The sequence below is a fragment of the Solanum pennellii genome, chromosome 6 (genome assembly GCF_001406875.1).
Source record: "Solanum pennellii chromosome 6, SPENNV200".
In the NCBI taxonomy this organism is placed as follows: Eukaryota; Viridiplantae; Streptophyta; class Magnoliopsida; order Solanales; family Solanaceae; genus Solanum; species Solanum pennellii.
The window spans coordinates 11535093-11554570 of record NC_028642.1 but is presented as its reverse complement, the minus strand read 5'-3'; the positions used below and the strand labels follow the sequence as shown (position 1 = coordinate 11554570).

The 19478-nt window shown below is 35.3% G+C and overlaps 2 protein-coding genes across 12 annotated transcripts; one reads left to right on the top strand and one right to left on the bottom strand.

Annotated features, from left to right (window-relative positions):
- The first annotated feature begins 7686 nt into the window (after window positions 1–7686).
- LOC107023672 (endoribonuclease YBEY, chloroplastic-like) lies at window positions 7687–15285 on the top strand. Of its 10 annotated transcripts, XR_003578947.1 has the most exons (5): window positions 7687–8168; window positions 8239–8334; window positions 8477–8571; window positions 9543–9593; window positions 9875–10211. XR_003578947.1 is itself a non-coding variant. In XM_027917835.1 (4 exons), the coding sequence occupies exons 2-4, from the start codon at window positions 7998–8000 to the stop codon at window positions 9956–9958; spliced, it is 351 nt and encodes a 116-aa protein (XP_027773636.1). In that variant the 5' UTR covers window positions 7688–7860; window positions 7990–7997; the 3' UTR covers window positions 9959–10211. The 10 variants fall into 10 exon arrangements, 5 of the variants coding, with proteins under 5 accessions (XP_027773636.1, XP_027773634.1, XP_015079921.1 ...); XR_003578946.1 differs by lacking the exon at window positions 8477–8571 and adding an exon at window positions 14860–15285 and having other exon boundaries at window positions 9543–10022; XR_003578945.1 differs by lacking the exon at window positions 8477–8571 and having other exon boundaries at window positions 9543–10022; window positions 10100–10232.
- On the bottom strand, window positions 10443–13616 carry LOC107023671. Of its 2 annotated transcripts, none has more exons than XM_015224432.2 (9): window positions 13415–13616; window positions 12406–12748; window positions 12119–12152; window positions 11697–11900; window positions 11320–11409; window positions 11132–11197; window positions 10955–11046; window positions 10802–10849; window positions 10443–10717 (listed from the first exon to the last, which is right to left on the bottom strand). In XM_015224432.2, the coding sequence occupies exons 1-9, from the start codon at window positions 13572–13574 to the stop codon at window positions 10618–10620; spliced, it is 1137 nt and encodes a 378-aa protein (XP_015079918.1). In that variant the 5' UTR covers window positions 13575–13616; the 3' UTR covers window positions 10443–10617. The 2 variants fall into 2 exon arrangements, with proteins under 2 accessions (XP_015079918.1, XP_015079919.1); XM_015224433.2 differs by lacking the exon at window positions 13415–13616 and adding an exon at window positions 13011–13259.
- Window positions 15286–19478: the final 4193 nt, after the last annotated feature.

The window sequence follows — 19478 nt, the reverse complement described above, 5'->3', positions numbered from 1 at the left end:
AGGTGCGCGAGGTTTGTCCCTTTTCACCTTAAGCTAGCTTTGTTGCAGATTATCCCTCAATAGATTTTTGAATTTCTATGTTTTAAGGTGGACAAACTTGTCCCTTTGCACCTTAAGCTAGGACTTTTCACGGATGTATACTTAAAAGAACTTTTTTAAATTTTCATGTCTTAAGGATTTGTCCCTTTGCACCTCAAGTTGACTTTTTCACTGGTGTGTATTTAAAAGGATCTTTAAATTTTTCATGCCTTAAGGTGGACGATATTTGTCCCTTTGCACCTTAAACTGGTCTTTTCACGGGTTTATCCTGTCTCAAGTTGGTTAATTCAGGACCTTGTAACACCTTGAGGTTATCTTCAAGGCGGGAGCGTTACACGGGATTCTATTAAAGCTTCAAGATGGTTAAGCGTTCAAGACCTTGTAACACCTTGAGGTTATCTTCAAGGCGGGAGCGTTACACGGGATTCTATTAAAGCTTCAAGATGGTTAAGCGTTCAAGACCTTGTAACACCTTGAGGTTATCTTCAAGGCGGGAGCGTTACACGGGATTCTATTAAAGCTTCAAGATGGTTAAGCGTTCAAGACCTTGTAACACCTTGAGGTTATCTTCAAGGCGGGAGCGTTACACGGGATTCTATTAAAGCTTCAAGATGGTTAAGCGTTCAAGACCTTGTAACACCTTGAGGTTATCTTCAAGGCGGGAGCGTTACACGGGATTCTATTAAAGCTTCAAGATGGTTAAGCGTTCAAGACCTTGTAACACCTTGAGGTTATCTTCAAGGCGGGAGCGTTACACGGGATTCTATTAAAGCTTCAAGATGGTTAAGCGTTCAAGACCTTGTAACACCTTGAGGTTATCTTCAAGGCGGGAGCGTTACACGGGATTCTATTAAAGCTTCAAGATGGTTAAGCGTTCAAGACCTTGTAACACCTTGAGGTTATCTTCAAGGCGGGAGCGTTACACGGGATTCTATTAAAGCTTCAAGATGGTTAAGCGTTCAAGACCTTGTAACACCTTGAGGTTATCTTCAAGGCGGGAGCGTTACACGGGATTCTATTAAAGCTTCAAGATGGTTAAGCGTTCAAGACCTTGTAACACCTTGAGGTTATCTTCAAGGCGGGAGCGTTACACGGGATTCTATTAAAGCTTCAAGATGGTTAAGCGTTCAAGACCTTGTAACACCTTGAGGTTATCTTCAAGGCGGGAGCGTTACACGGGATTCTATTAAAGCTTCAAGATGGTTAAGCGTTCAAGACCTTGTAACACCTTGAGGTTATCTTCAAGGCGGGAGCGTTACACGGGATTCTATTAAAGCTTCAAGATGGTTAAGCGTTCAAGACCTTGTAACACCTTGAGGTTATCTTCAAGGCGGGAGCGTTACACGGGATTCTATTAAAGCTTCAAGATGGTTAAGCGTTCAAGACCTTGTAACACCTTGAGGTTATCTTCAAGGCGGGAGCGTTACACGGGATTCTATTAAAGCTTCAAGATGGTTAAGCGTTCAAGACCTTGTAACACCTTGAGGTTATCTTCAAGGCGGGAGCGTTACACGGGATTCTATTAAAGCTTCAAGATGGTTAAGCGTTCAAGACCTTGTAACACCTTGAGGTTATCTTCAAGGCGGGAGCGTTACACGGGATTCTATTAAAGCTTCAAGATGGTTAAGCGTTCAAGACCTTGTAACACCTTGAGGTTATCTTCAAGGCGGGAGCGTTACACGGGATTCTATTAAAGCTTCAAGATGGTTAAGCGTTCAAGACCTTGTAACACCTTGAGGTTATCTTCAAGGCGGGAGCGTTACACGGGATTCTATTAAAGCTTCAAGATGGTTAAGCGTTCAAGACCTTGTAACACCTTGAGGTTATCTTCAAGGCGGGAGCGTTACACGGGATTCTATTAAAGCTTCAAGATGGTTAAGCGTTCAAGACCTTGTAACACCTTGAGGTTATCTTCAAGGCGGGAGCGTTACACGGGATTCTATTAAAGCTTCAAGATGGTTAAGCGTTCAAGACCTTGTAACACCTTGAGGTTATCTTCAAGGCGGGAGCGTTACACGGGATTCTATTAAAGCTTCAAGATGGTTAAGCGTTCAAGACCTTGTAACACCTTGAGGTTATCTTCAAGGCGGGAGCGTTACACGGGATTCTATTAAAGCTTCAAGATGGTTAAGCGTTCAAGACCTTGTAACACCTTGAGGTTATCTTCAAGGCGGGAGCGTTACACGGGATTCTATTAAAGCTTCAAGATGGTTAAGCGTTCAAGACCTTGTAACACCTTGAGGTTATCTTCAAGGCGGGAGCGTTACACGGGATTCTATTAAAGCTTCAAGATGGTTAAGCGTTCAAGACCTTGTAACACCTTGAGGTTATCTTCAAGGCGGGAGCGTTACACGGGATTCTATTAAAGCTTCAAGATGGTTAAGCGTTCAAGACCTTGTAACACCTTGAGTTTATTTTCAAGGCGGGAGCGTTACACGGTATTCTATTAAAGCTTCAAGATGGTTAAGCGTTCAAGACCTTGTAACACCTTGAGTTTATCTTCAAGGCGGGAACGTTGCACGGTATCCTATTAAAGCTTCAAGTTGGTTAAACATTCGGAACCTTGTAACACCTTGAGTTTATTTTCAAGGGGGAGCGTTACACGGTATTCTATTAAAGCTTCAAGATGGTTAAGCATTCAGGACCTTGTAACACCTTGAGTTTATCTTCAAGGCAGGAGCGTTACACGGTATCCTGTTAAAGCTTCAAGTTGGTTAAACATTCGGAACCTTGTAACACCTTGAGTTTATTTTCAAGGGGGGAGCGATACACGGTATTCTAGTAAATCTTCAAGTTGGTTAAGCATTCGGAACCTTGTAACACCTTGAGTTTGTTTTCAAGGAGGGAGCGTTACACGGTATCTAGTAAAGCTTCAAGTTGGATAAGCATTCGAGATCTTGTAACACCTTGAGTTTGTTTTCAAGGCGGGAGCGTTACATGACATTCTAGTAAAGTTTCAAATTGGTAAAGCATTCGGGGCCATGGAAGGAGAGTATTATTTATTTATTTGTTAAGACATGGACATTAAACACATTTTCATGTGATAAATCCTTTCAATATGTAGCCTCCATAAAATATAAAATTTCTTTTGTTGATCTACAAAAAAAAAAAACAAGAAGAAGGAGGAAAGTACAAGTAAAGGCGAGATAGTTACCCGTCAAGATGTTTGAGACCCGGAAGGTATTACATCTTGAATCTTGGATGTGTTGTAGACCTTTATGTCTAGATTCATAATCATCAAGCGGATTGTGATTTCGTTGTTCCTACGTAAAGACACGAGATTTTCAGTAAGTCAGACAAATCTGAAAATTTTTAGCATGGCAGAATCTAGAGTTAACTTCAAAAAATCATATAGAAAGATTCTGAAGATATTAAATTTTGAATTTTGGATATGTTATAGATCGAAAAGCCTATTTTCCGAAAAATCAAACGGTTCATGTTTTTGATTTTTATACAATGAGACATGAATTTTCTACGACGAATATGTCAGGCTGTAAAAAAAAAGTGAAGAATTTTTAGCATGACAGAATCTAGAGCTAACTTCAAAAAATCATCTAGAAAGATTCTGAAGGTATTAAATTTTGAATTTTGGATATGTTAGAGATAGAAAAGTCTAATTTCTGAAAAATCAAACGGTTCATGATTTTGATTTTTCTACAATGAGATATGAATTTTCTACGACGAACATGTCAGGCTGTAAAAAAAGTGACAAATTTTTACCATGACAGAATCTAACTTCAAAAAATCATCTAGAAAGATTCTTAAGGTATTAAATTTTGAATTTCGGGTATGTAAGAGATCTAAAAGTTTAGTTTCTGAAATATCAAACGGTTCATGATTTCGACTTTTTTACAATGAGATATGAATTTTCTATGACAGACATGTCAAGCTGTAAAAAAGTGACGAAAATAAATTAAAAAAAAAGAGAAAAATTACCTTGAATATGCCTTTTTCGTCGTAGGCTCACAATCTGTAATTAAAGATAAAATTATGGAGACAATGTATCTATTTATAGATGTCATGTGGTGGGATAAAATCCTTCTCCCGGTTCAATTACAATTTCTTTTTGGCTTGGGCAATAAAACATATATATGAATATGAAATTGAGTAGGATTACCATTCCTAGTTCAATTAAAATTTCTTTTTGGCTTGGGCAATAAAACATAATATGAATATGAAATTGAGTAGGATTACAATTCCTAGTTCAATTAAAATTTTTTTTGGCTTGGGCAATAAAACATATATATGAATATGAAATTGAGTAGGATTACCATTCCTAGTTCAATTAAAATTTCTTTTTGGCTTGGGCAATAAAACATATATATGAATATGAAATTGAGTAGGATTACCATTCCTAGTTCAATTAAAATTTCTTTTTGGCTTGGGCAATAAAACATATATATGAATATGAAATTGAGTAGGATTACCATTCCTAGTTCAATTAAAATTTCTTTTTGGCTTGGGCAATAAAACATATATATGAATATGAAATTGAGTAGGATTACCATTCCTAGTTCAATTAAAATTTCTTTTTGGCTTGGGCAATAAAACATATATATGAATATGAAATTGAGTAGGATTACCATTCCTAGTTCAATTAAAATTTCTTTTTGGCTTGGGCAATAAAACATATATATGAATATGAAATTGAGTAGGATTACCATTCCTAGTTCAATTAAAATTTCTTTTTGGCTTGGGCAATAAAACATATATATGAATATGAAATTGAGTAGGATTACCATTCCTAGTTCAATTAAAATTTCTTTTTGGCTTGGGCAATAAAACATATATATGAATATGAAATTGAGTAGGATTACCATTCCTAGTTCAATTAAAATTTCTTTTTGGCTTGGGCAATAAAACATATATATGAATATGAAATTGAGTAGGATTACCATTCCTAGTTCAATTAAAATTTCTTTTTGGCTTGGGCAATAAAACATATATATGAATATGAAATTGAGTAGGATTACCATTCCTAGTTCAATTAAAATTTCTTTTTGGCTTGGGCAATAAAACATATATATGAATATGAAATTGAGTAGGATTACCATTCCTAGTTCAATTAAAATTTCTTTTTGGCTTGGGCAATAAAACATATATATGAATATGAAATTGAGTAGGATTACCATTCCTAGTTCAATTAAAATTTCTTTTTGGCTTGGGCAATAAAACATATATATGAATATGAAATTGAGTAGGATTACCATTCCTAGTTCAATTAAAATTTCTTTTTGGCTTGGGCAATAAAACATATATATGAATATGAAATTGAGTAGGATTACCATTCCTAGTTCAATTAAAATTTCTTTTTGGCTTGGGCAATAAAACATATATATGAATATGAAATTGAGTAGGATTACCATTCCTAGTTCAATTAAAATTTCTTTTTGGCTTGGGCAATAAAACATATATATGAATATGAAATTGAGTAGGATTACCATTCCTAGTTCAATTAAAATTTCTTTTTGGCTTGGGCAATAAAACATATATATGAATATGAAATTGAGTAGGATTACCATTCCTAGTTCAATTAAAATTTCTTTTTGGCTTGGGCAATAAAACATATATATGAATATGAAATTGAGTAGGATTACCATTCCTAGTTCAATTAAAATTTCTTTTTGGCTTGGGCAATAAAACATATATATGAATATGAAATTGAGTAGGATTACCATTCCTAGTTCAATTAAAATTTCTTTTTGGCTTGGGCAATAAAACATATATATGAATATGAAATTGAGTAGGATTACCATTCCTAGTTCAATTAAAATTTCTTTTTGGCTTGGGCAATAAAACATATATATGAATATGAAATTGAGTAGGATTACCATTCCTAGTTCAATTAAAATTTCTTTTTGGCTTGGGCAATAAAACATATATATGAATATGAAATTGAGTAGGATTACCATTCCTAGTTCAATTAAAATTTCTTTTTGGCTTGGGCAATAAAACATATATATGAATATGAAATTGAGTAGGATTACCATTCCTAGTTCAATTAAAATTTCTTTTTGGCTTGGGCAATAAAACATATATATGAATATGAAATTGAGTAGGATTACCATTCCTAGTTCAATTAAAATTTCTTTTTGGCTTGAGCAATAAAACATAATATGAATATGAAATTGAGTAGGATTACAATTCCTAGTTCAATTAAAATTTTTTTTGGCTTGGGCAATAAAACATATATATGAATATGAAATTGAGTAGGATTACAATTCCTAATTGAATATAATTTCTTTTTGGTTTGGGCAATAAACTATATATAGGAATATGAAATTAAGTAGGATTACAATTGTTAATTCAATTATAATTCATTTTTAACTAAGATGAATTTAGTAACCGGTTAATGCTTCAAGCCTAGTCTCTAAAAGATAAAATATCTCGACAAGACTTGAAGCAGGGGGCATTTGTAATCATTTAAAATTTATTAAATATAAATTTATAGAATGATTCGGATTATATTGAATTCATAAATATATTAATCCAAATAAATATTATGGATTGATATAATTGACTTAAATATTTAAGTCCAATAAATACGAATTTAATTAAAGTGTAAATTAATTGATTTGGGCTACATTGGATGAACCCAATTTGTTAAACCCAATCATATCTCATTCTAGAGCCCATCTTGGCGCCACGTGTGCAAATGATGTGGCATGCCAAGTCAAATAAGAAAAACAATAGAATCATGACATGCGTCAAAGATGACAAGCCCGCTCCATAAAGCCCAAATGTCATGTCACTTAAATCTGATTGGCTGGACGGAATCCTATTCCAATTGCAACTCCTCTATTCTAAAACTATAAATAGAGGTCCTCATAATCAGAGAAGAGACAGAAAATTCTAAACAAGAAGGTAGAGAAATTCCGTGGTACGAACGCCATTTAATTCTCTACAAAGCTACAAGTTTAATAATTCAAACACTCAAGTTCAAGAACGATCAAGATCAAGACCACTGAATTCAAGAACAAACTCGAAGCCCTTGAATTCAAATAAAAGTCAAGATCCAGATAAAGTTCAAGTTCAAGTTCATCATAGATTCAAGAACAAGCTTTAAAGCCCTTGAATTTATATTTGAAAAGGCAAATTCAGAGGAATTATAGAGATTGTAACACTCGCATTTGAAATAATAAAATTGATTGTTGCTGTAATTTTCCGTTCTTGATTATTGTTTTCTCGACTCGAATTTTATTGTCTACAACATTCTCGAAGTTTTTGAGTGCAAAAAATAGTCATATTAATGATGTAACTTAATGTTAAATTTTTAATAGATAAATCATATTACCTTGTTACGATAAAAATGTCCAAAATATTATTTTCTATATAAAAAAACTATTTTACTTAAATGAGTATTTTATAACATTTTATTGATACAATGTTTAATTTCATATGCACATTCAGATATTATTGAAAACAAAGAGTCCCATTAATCTAGTGTTTAGATTCAAGATTCAAAGACAATATCTTAATATTCAGACGTTTATTCAAATTTATTCAAATTTATCTATCTACATCTTAATGTATCTCTTAATATTCAAATGTGTATTCAGATTCATACGTCATAATGTTAATGGAAACAAATGATGCCTAAGTAAGCTTTGGTGATTGAATTATAAAATTGTAATGATTTCATTTCCAACTAGACTTTTAAGAGTAGAAAAAACAAGATATAGAGAACACAATGCAATGTGAATATGGTCAAAATGAGTTTCACGAGCCATTGAAGAGATATGACCAAGAAATAAGTCCTTAGCTGATAGTAGCTATTGATTTTGCAAGATCTTCAGTATCAAAAACATCAACATCCACTTTGTAACAACCCTAATTTGTAAATTCCTTTCGTTTGGTTTTAATCAGTTTTTATTCTGTTACTGCAGGATATTGCTTCATCTTTGTGCCCTAATTGCTATGAAATTTGCATTTCATAATTGAAAGATTCAGACCATCAAATGAGGAATAGAACAATGAAGGCGTTGATTGCTTTGGAAGTGTTGAATTTATCAGTATTACTTTGCAACGAAGAGTTCATCCACAAATTAAACAAGGATTGGAGAGATGAGGATACACCTACTGATGTCCTTTCGATGTCTCAAAATATACCTGAACTTGAGCTTCAAATTGTAAGAAAATACTTCATTATTCAAATGTCAAAACTCATGTAACAGATCTGACTAGGTCCGTGTTCAACAGTTAATGCTGGGAGACATTGTGATTTTGGTGGAGCCAGCAACAAGGCATGTAGAAGAAAGGAGATGTAGTTCACTGGACGAAATAAACATCTTACTGGTTGGTTCCACATACTTCTGAACAATCTCTATATGATTCAGTAAAATTCAACTTCTTTTTTTTTTTTTTGGCTAAGCAACATATATGTTCTCTTCAAATTCACAAATATTTATCATCTATGAAGTGAATATTTATCATATAGGAGTCGAGAACATGAACAAGATAGCAATATATCACTTTCCGGACATTTAGGTTGGGCCTGTGTTGATTATTTTGGTTGAAGGTTCCGTATTACAGGTCTGTCTCTATAATTTTTATACTCATGGCTCGTGGGTGGTCGTACACACTTTCATCACTTACCCAATTACGTATTTACATATGTCTGGTAGGATACCCTCCTTGTCTTGGATCTTTGCCTTCACATTATCAATGGTATCTTAACTTTCTACCTCCAGGGTGTGCATTGTCTTCCCGGTCAATATCTTAACAAAGATCTGCATATATACCACCCCTTAGGTGCAACACCAAATGGAGAGTTACGTTGATTCCTTTTGAATATTGTAATCTGCTAGAGTCCTTCCATCCTCAAGCTGCTTCCTAGCAAAAATAACCTCTGCTGGTCCCTTCCATGTCTTGAATTTTAGTCTTCAAGATCACTTCCAACCTTTCCAATTTATGAGCTTAAAAAACTCATGCTCAATTTCACTCATTCATTGGTGTTTCTCTGCCCTCACATCATCTGATTTTTCTTCTTAGTTTATCAACTTGAACTTCAAAAGAAGATGGCATCCACACAACAACAGACATAGAAGGACCATATAGATTTGTTTTTTTATAATGATTAGTAGCAACCTCTTTCACATTGGGCTACTCTTGAACTAAATTCTTCTTTTTCCTGTTTGCTGCAATTACTCACTATAGGCTTTTCCATGGAATTTGCTTAAACCATGGCTATTATTTGGTTATGCACTTCATTTGATGTGTTGCTTCAAACTTATGACAAGAAATATTTCATTTTCTACATGCTTCCTTCCTCCTTTTTGTTCTTTCTTTATTTGGTTTTTGTTCTGTTTCTTTGATTTCTATTGCCACTAAAGCTCCTTTCATTTCTCTTATGTAATTGAAATGGATACTACTTTAATTTGCATGAGTCATTCTCTATCATTTTTAGTTTTTCCCAATTAACTATGCTATATGTTGAGCTAATAAATGTTAAATCAAAATGAGTGAGATATTTTAATTGGCAAAATCATTTTTTTCTTATTCAGGGTACTAGAGAAGATCATTGTTTAACAAAATGATGAAGGATGCCACCTAAAGTTAAGTATATTTGGCAGCTACATTTTTTCCTCTTACTGTATCGGATATTTTTTCAAGTGCCAGTACTTATTTACTTGTGAGAATTTTAGGTCGAAACATAGATTATGAAAAATCAAGAGCTTAATTTTTTTTATAAATAATTAGTAAGACGTACTCTAAATGTAGGCCAGCAGTATGAAAAGAAAAAAAAATTGCTTTCTAACGTATGTGGTGGATTACTTTGCTTGAATGATGTATATATAACATCTTTTACGTATTTATTCTTTCCAAATTTATGTAGGACCAGAAAATTCTAATATTGGTTGGAGCAAGACAACCAACTAGATGCCAGAAGAGTGGCAACTCAGTTAGCGATGAAAATTAGCTAAAAAGAGAAGATATTTACTCTAGCCATGGATATGACTGAGAGAATAATTCAAAGCAACGTGGTAGAGTTTTGCTCTTTCTACTTGTATCTTTACGGTGTTGTTTCTTATTAATCTGATAGAATTTTATTTTAGTTCAGTTACAACTTTCACTATCGCTTACCTAAGTGATAGATCAAAGGTTTATGAACATTGAAATCTGGAAAAGATTTTTACAAGGAGCAAATTTAATTTGTTTTGGATAAGGAAAAACTGGATAGCGTTTTTATGGAACAAAGATTGTAATAACAAGTTGTTTGCTGCACTAATTTTGATCCTTATATTATTTATTCTATATATCTCATCAGACCTTCCATTAAAACAAGTGTGTTGTGCCCTTTAGGTCTAAGCTAACCAAAATAACACAACTAAACAGAGACCTTGATGGGATACACAGTGAAAACCCTGAAATTAAAAATAAAATAAAATAGACAGACAAGGAAGTAAATACAATGACACCAGCTTACTAGTAAATAAAATAACATTTCATATTTTTAGCCTACTGATTTATTTCAGTCCACTAAAAATAAATAAAAATACAATTTCGTGTAATACTGGGCTGCTTAATGGAGTTTGAACTCATTCACCATCTCCAACATGACTCACATCTCGATCGGGGCTATGAAACAAACAATCTGGATAAACAACAAGTCTTTGTTCTAATCAGTATGGCAAAGATTCCATAGCAAGGCAGATGGAGAATACCAACAGCAAAGTACCTGCAATTTCGACATGAAGAGCATAAATAAGCATAAAAATCATAACACATCCCGTAAAAAGTTCTTAGGATGTTGCACACATACCAAAGGGGAGCATATTGAGATGACAAGTCTAGAAAGGGATACGGCCACCTGTTTGCAACAGAAGTTAACAGTTTTTTTAGTAAAATGCATAAGCCTTAGATGAATCAGGTGTCCCATAAGAACAATAGTCACTATGATTAAATGAAAATATACCTCAACGAGACAAACATGTGGAGGATCCACTGGAAAATGACAAATACGCATGTCCAAAGTACAAAATATGCTAACCGGAAGAAAGGGAACCGCTGAACAGGAAGTAAGAATGAATATTGACTACGCTTAGATATAGATAACATTTAAATCTTTGTCAGTATGGAACTTCAAACTTACTAGCCGATTTAGAAACACATCACCTAGAAGGCAAATAGCATTGACAGAATGCATACAAACAGCCAGCTGCAATAACACATAGGCTATCAGATTATGTAGAGGCAGATATAGTATATAATACAACTGAAAAACCCTATACAAGGGGAAGAAGATCAAGATAAAAAAGCAAAACTAGTTCTCATACTTACGAAGTGCAATTTGTAGTTTTTGTCAGTAAGGAACGGATATATAACGAGCCAAAAAACACAATCTGTAAGCACAATGGCACCTGCAGTCATCTGCAAATTATTTGAGGGAGGAGGAACAATTAGCCAAGTATCCATAAAACGCAGTATGAATACCTCTCCTATGACAAACAAGGCCTAAACATGTTTGACTAGACTGAAAAGAACTAAATAATCAACATTTGTGACAAACGTGAGAAATTCTAGAAGATTTAGATATTCTATATACTACATGGGAATAGATAAACTCTCTGTGCCTTTACCTTCAACAGCAAAAAGGAATGAAAAGAAAAAGAAACCGACATGACTAGTTGTAAAACTTGCGATCAAAGAGAACATACCTGAAAGATTATTTGCAAGGCAAGTCCCCAATGATCATGTGGCTCTCCATGGGAATTCAAGCCATTGGATTCAATAAGTACGCTTGAATTTTCAGGAACTGGAGCAATGTAAGTGCCTCTCTCTGTATCAACACCACCAGTGCTAGCACCACTACCTCCGTTGCAAGGTTGGAGACAGCCACGGATGGACAGTGAAGATCCTAGCTAGTAAATTTAGCTGAGAGCATTACCAACTTATATAAGAAATACAATAATCCAAAACTAAAAGGAACAAGGAAAGACATGATGGGTAGTGTGAATGACAAATTCTTTAGCTATGCCTTGCAGGGGAGGGAGTATTAATTCCATCTTTTCACACCTTTCCTTTCTAAAAAATGTGTATACATGAACAAATTTAAAGATGGTCATATATACTAACATACCAAAAAGTAGACCGTAACCAAGGTGAATGTCCACCTGTTCAGTACAAAAAGAAGAACAAAAAACAAAAGATAAGACAATCATAACTATATCAAGAAAATAGCTTGTTAGAATACAAATTTATTAGACAGTGTTATCTTTAGATTTTGAAGTTACTGTTTCTGAGATATTGTGTCTTAAAGGGAAATAATTGACATTATAGGAAGTTCAAATCCTGGATAACATCCATATAGTGTAGACAAAACAAAATAATGCCAAGATGAAATATGGACATGGGGAATATCCTTACTGAGTATAGAAATAAAGTATGCGTACGCCGTGGAGAACTACATCTGCAGTGAGTAAAGACAGAAGTATGGAGAAAGCAATTAGTCTATAAGCAAGCAGCCAGTTAGGATGGATTGCTTTATAACATGTCTTCCAAACATCATCTTTGCACAGAAATGTTGCTTTCTTTTGCCCATTTTCTTTTCGGTACTTTGAAGAACAATCATACTTCCATATAAGGAGAAGTGATACCACCATAGCTGCTAATATCAATATTGCACATATTAAGAATCTCCAGTTCAGCCAATAACTCAGAGTTGTTGTATCTGTTGTCATAATTGGTGACCAGGTATGATTTGAAGATCCTGTTAAAAAGGGCATCATAATTAAGTATTTGTGGCCAAGTTTGGTAGATTGATGTTTTCAAATTGATCAAGACATCATACTATTCTTGAAATTGAACTTTCTTTTCCTATTTTCTGCACAATAAAAGGAAAGTAGTTGCACTTTCCAACTTAAAACAGGACTTGTTTATCAAAACTATGTACTAGAAGACTTTTAACAAAGTGTTTTTGTATCACTATTTATTGAAAGAAACAGAGTATCTAGGGAAGAATATTGTATTACCATGACCTGCAAGGGGTTTCAAGAAATCTCAATCTAATATAATGTTTTTCCTTTAGAACACATTCTTCAACTTAAAGAAGAAAAAGTATAAAAGCTTTATTCAAGATTCGAAATAGCATAATAATATGAGAGAGACTGGGATTAAGAAGATAAAGATGCTCTTCTCCAAAAGAATACAGAGATTGAGTCAAGGTCAGGAATTTGAGGGTTTTAAATTAATTTTTATTTGGAATTTACATGTTAATATATATATATATATATATTTATTTTTAATTTTTCTAATATAAATATAGGATCTATGGAAAAGTCAGCGAGATATTTGAACTCGTGAATCTCCACCCAACTCCACCTCTGGCCATGACACAACTATATAGTACATAAGATGAACAAACAGCAGAGCTTACCAGAAAATTTGTTCAAGAAAACGCCATTTTTGTGAGCTGAAATTGTGTTTTTATTGATAAAGGACATGACACCAAAGGGGTGGAATATGCGTGGTTTAAATTGGTAGTTGAGAATTAAAGTCATGGGTCCACGGAAGTTATACAATACAGAAATCACCATTAAACCACTACGTGGATCTCAATCTGGACCAATACATCATCCCCCCCTCCCCAAAAAAAAAAGTAAATAAAAATTACACGCAACTCCGTTCCCTACGTCTCATATTTACTTCTTCTAAGCTACTCACTCAAATAATTAATGTCTATTTTAATTGTTATTCTTCTTCGTTTTTCTATCCAAAAAAATACCCTTTTTTTTTTATCTTGGTTACTATTTCAACACTAATTTACATGTATATTTTCATTTGATATTCGATAAATATATATAAATTTTATTTTATTTTGATTCGCATCGCATATAGGGATGAAAAAATACTCTGTATTATTGTGTATTACTATACACAAGATTTGAATTAAAAATATTAAGACACAAGTGGCCCCATCTTGCGCATGACATTCTTTCTAGATATTTTATATCGATTAATTATTCAATTTTTTTTTGCAAAAATATACGTAAATTTATATTTATTTTGGTTTTTTTGTACTCTTGATTAAGCGAAAAGAAATTTAAAATGATTTTTAAAAAGATGGCGATAGTAATATTGTACCAACCGGCTGTTTCATAGTAATTGTTTCGACGAAGGAAAAGAAGAAACCTCGTGCAATGAATTATGTTAGGATTTGCTAATTTTATATCATTATAAAAAAAAATTACTTCTTGATAGAATTTCTTTTTTATCCAATAAGGTCTTTTCATATTTAATTAACTTCTAATCAGAGTTAGACTTTCATAAATTAAATGTACTGTCTTATTTATTGTGAATTATCTTTTGATTGAGAATGACCATTTTGTCCTTTTTTATAGCGTTTTCATGCTTAGATTGTATTTCACAAAAGACTGGTGTAACACCTCGAATTTTAGAAAATGGAAAAGCAAACATTTTTGCTACTGGTTGGTTTCTACGGGCCGAAGAAGGCATTTGTAAAAAGAGGGTTGAGTTTTTGAGAAAATTAAGTTTCGGTATCTCAATCTACGGTTGTTCAAGACGATCTGTCAAATGATCTACAAGTCATAGATGGGTCTTGTAGGTAGATCTCAAATTTAGTGGAATTTTAAGGTCAAAGTTATGTTCTACGATTAGGGCCTACGGACCGTAGGAAGTCCTACAGGCCATAGAAGGGTCCCGTCAAAAGTGGGGTGGTTTTAAGGTCCACTACTTGATCTATGGTTGACCAGTATTGATGTACCGTGGTTTCACGGTATTTTCAATGTCTTTTCCTTAAGTTCAATGTGTGTCTAAAGCCTTTTTGTATTGATTTTGATGTAGGTTTCTCTTTATTTGCAGGAAATCTGTCCAAAGGAGAACGCGGAGGATTTGAGCAGAAATTACATAAGTGACCACCTACGGAGCCCACGATGGTCCGTCGTGACTGTGATGGTCTGTAGGTGGCACCGTAGTGAGATGAAAATGGCTGCTGAAGGAAGTTGGGGAAGTCTGACCAAGTGTGGGACTGGACCGTCATAGCCACGACGGTCCGTCCTGCATATTCTTCGTGGTTTTTAGAGAGTAGTTCCAGTACCCAATTTCAAGAAGTTTCTAAGTGTTGTGGAACGGAACCCCTCGACGGATCGTCATGCTTGCAACGGTCCGTCATATCTGTCCGTCGAGGGTAACAGAGAGTTGATGAAGAAAGCAGTAGAAAATTATGCCAAGTATGAAATGACGGAGCCCACGACGGTCCATCGTGTCCATGACAGTCTGTCGCAGGGATCGTCGATTCAGATGCATTTTGGACAGATTTTCCTTAAATAGAGTCCTTCTTTTATTAGGCTTTATTTTTTTATAAATAGTTTGAAAAACCTCATTTTTGGGGTTAGACTTTTGGATATTTTTTAGTTCTCTTGTTTAAGTATTGAACTCTTAATTTTGGTATTTGATCATACTTTTTCGGAATCAATTGTTGGTATTTTTATGAATTATTCAAGTGAATTTCTGGATTTTCTTCATTCTCATAAAAGTAAGTGCATGAATTCTTATATTATCATATGAATTGTGTGATTATTTGCATGGGTAACTAAACTCCATAACTAGGCTCGTGGGAACCATGAGTAAATAATAAGGTAAAATCTAGCTAAAATAACAATTCTAGAATAGTGTCTTGCATGTATTGTTAATTCTTTCGCTTAGAAGTCTTTTTAACGAATGGCCAACGTTAGAACTCGCCTTATTGCTACTTGCCGGACAAGGGAGGTATATAATAGGAAAAAAATTATCAATATAGATTTAGTGTATACTATCTAATAGGCTAGTGTCGGTTGGTACGAAGTAACAACTTAGTCAAATACCGAATATGATGGTTAATATGAGGTAAAGATAAGATTTAGTAAAGCAACACGCGTAGCAGGACCAAGGTGCGGAGTGAGATCTAGATGCCGGACCAAGGATTTAGATATACTCAACTTATCACTTTGCATGCAAGATACTAGGAAAGGATTGTTATAGCTAGAATTACCGAGTTAGGAGCCCGTGGGAAACACTTACGTCCTAGTTACTCTCATTACTTGATTCAACTCCAATACTTGAACCTGTCACTTGTTTACATTAATTTAGCTAATTGTTTTTATTAATCAAAACCCCCTTTAGTTATTTATTTTTGGAAAATAATTGACTAAATAGAAGTAATAATAGAATAAAGTTAAGTCTGAACCATTTTTCTTGTGGGAACGATCCCAACCTCACTAGTTGAGTTCTTTACTTGATGCGGCCGCTTTGACTTCTTTTCGAGAAGTAAATTTGAGCGTATCAAATTTTAGCGCCGCTGCCAGGGAAAGTGACTTTTAGATTAAATTTAAGCTTATTACCGAAGTTTAGTCAACTTTTCCTAATTTTATTTTTTCTTTTTGTTTTTGTCTCCTGCAGGTCAAACTTCTTTACATGCCAAACACACGGAGTAGAGGAATACCCGTAATTGAACCTGACCCCGAACTAGAGCGTACTTTAAGAAGAATGAATCAGAATTTGAGCATTCAAGGTGATGAGATCGACCCGCAAATGCCACCATTGGTCGATGCTCGTGACCCTGTAATACCTGATATTCGTGGGAAAGGTGAAATACAGAGACAACCTCCCGCTCCACGCCCTCTAGAGTACTATAGGGGATATCAAAATATCGCAGACTCTGATGGGCCACTTGTCTTGCCGCCTCTACCACACGGCCACACTTTTGTGGTAACTAGTAGTCTGATGCAAATGCTCACTGCCAAAGATTTATTTTAGGGCTACCTTCTGAGGATCCACATGCCCATATTGCTAAGGTAAGAGCAGTGTGCAAAAGTTATGTAGGGAGGCCCGATTTGAATATGAATGTAATCAGGATAGGAGTTTTTCCTCTCTCACTGACCGGAGAGGCTGCTATCTAATTTACTGAGTTCCCCTATAACTCAATCTTCACTTGGAATCAACTGAGGGATGCTTTCTTAGCACACTACTACCCGGTGACTAAGAAACTAAACCACAAAGACAGAGTGAACAACTTTGTGGCACTACCGGGAGAATCACTTAGCAGTTCTTGGGATAAGTTCACTTCATTCTTGCAAAGTGTCCCAAATCACCGCATAGATGATGAGTCTCTGGAAGAGTATTTCTATCGGGGACAAGATGATAATAACAAAGCGGTGTTGGATACAATAGCGGGTGGTTCTTATGGGGAGTGTGCTTATGCCAATATTGCTAAAAAGTTAGAGAAAATCTCCCGAAATAATAAAGCTTGGAGTACTAGGAAGTCAGATACTGGGAGAAACACCTTCGCAGTTCAATCCGCACACAATTCAGTCGCAGATGATCTTCGTGAGGAGATGACTCAAATGAGAACTGAGCTTGGGTTGGTGTTCAAACATGTTGCTGGGGTACGGAAAAAGTAAATTCGGTGAACTACTTGCACCACCGCCAAACGATGAATATTATTATGAGGAGGACTCCTATGCAGTGAATGATCAGAGGGGGGGTTTCCGACCTAACGACCAAGGCTCCGATTAGGAGAATTGGCGCCAAGGTCAAGGAAACCAAGGTCGGAACTATGGTAATTATAACCGCGAGGGTCATTATGTCCGAGATGGGAATTACAACCGCGACAACAACTTCAATCGGGGTAACTATGGTAACAGAAATGATAGGAGTGGACACTATGTTCCACCTCAAAATCGTGAAGTTTCTCCTAGGGATGGTGGATGTAGTATGGCACGAGTTGAGGATATGATGCAGAAAATGATGAGGAGGTTCGATGCTATTGATGAGCACACTAACGAGTTAAGGAATGACTTAGCAGGTATAGGGCAGAAAGTTGATACACATGCAATCTCGATTAAGCATCTTGAGTTGCAAATGGCCCAATTGTCTGCAATTGTGAACACACGGCAAACGGGCACTCTTCCTAGCAACACTGTCTAAAATACGAAAAATGATGGGCATTGTATATCAATCACTACTCGGGGTGGTAAGCAAACCATTGATCCACCTAAGTCGTCTGGTGTAAAAAAGGTGATAAGAGATGATGATACAGTGGTGGATTTTAGTGGTGAGTTAGAAGATAAAACGGTAAAAGATGTTGAGGTTCCCCAAAAGGTGACCCCCATGCCTAGAACACCACCTCCTTTCCCACAACGGTTAGTAAAAAGACTGAGGATGGTAAATACCGGCGTTTTATAACAATATTGAAGAAACTTTCTATCAATGTCCCTTTGGTACAAACTCTTGAACAAATGACCTGTTATGCCAAGTTCATGAAAGATTTGGTTACAAAAAAAAGATCAGTCACTTTTGAGGATGATGATAGAATGCAGCACTGTAGTGCCATTGCTACAAAATCTCTAGTGCAAAAGAAAGAAGATCCGGGTGCTTTCACTATTCCTTGTACAATCGGGCTATTACATTTTGCGAAAGCATTATGTGATCTTGGGCAAGTATAAATCTCATGCCCCTCTCGATTTACCAGAAGTTGGGTTTGGGTGACCCAAAGCCCACTGCGATGCAGCTACTGATGGCCGATCAAACGGTAAAAAGGCCCATTGGTATACTCCACGATGTGCTAGTAAAAGTGGATTGGCTCATATTTCCAGTTGATTTTGTGATTCTTGATTGTGAGGCCGATTTTGAGGTGCCTATTATTCTTGGGAGTCCATTCCTTGCTACAGGTAGAGCCTTGATTGATATGGAAAAGGGGCAGATGAAATTTCGGTTGAACAATGAAGAAGTGACCTTCAATATTTATAGGTCCATGAGGTAGAGTGTTGAGCTCCAATCGGTATCTGCTATATCCTACAGAGTTGAAGAGTCATCTGAGTACAAATTGGAGAGCATCTGGGTGTATAAGCATTGGCGGCAGTGATCATGAATTTTGATAGTGATGGCATTGAAGAGTATGGGTCATTGGTCGCGGCACTTGATCGAGGTAATGTTTGTTTTGAACCAAAGAAATTTGAGTTAGATAGGCAACATCACGATTCTTCACCCACGAAACCGTCTATTGAGGATGCTCTAAAATTAGAACTTAAGCCTCTACCACCTCATCTGAGGTATGTATTCTTGGGAAAAGATGACACTTTGTCGATTATTATTGCATCAGATTTGAATGTGCATCAAGTTGAGAATTTGGTAAAAGTGTTAAAAAGGTACAAAGAGCTATTTGGTGGACTATTGCGGATATTATTGGGATCTTTCCTGGTATTTTTTTCTCATAAAATCCAACTCATGCCCGATCATAAGCCATGTATTGAGCATCAGAGACGTCTAAATCCACCTATGCAAGAGGTAGTGAAGAAGGAAATTATTAAGTGGTTGGATGCCGGAGTGATATATCCAATCGGTGATAGTAGTTGGGTATGCCCTGTTCAGTGTGTACTTAAGAAATGGGGAATGACTGTGGTCCCCAATGAGAAAAATGAGCTTGTTCCAATGAGACTGGTGAC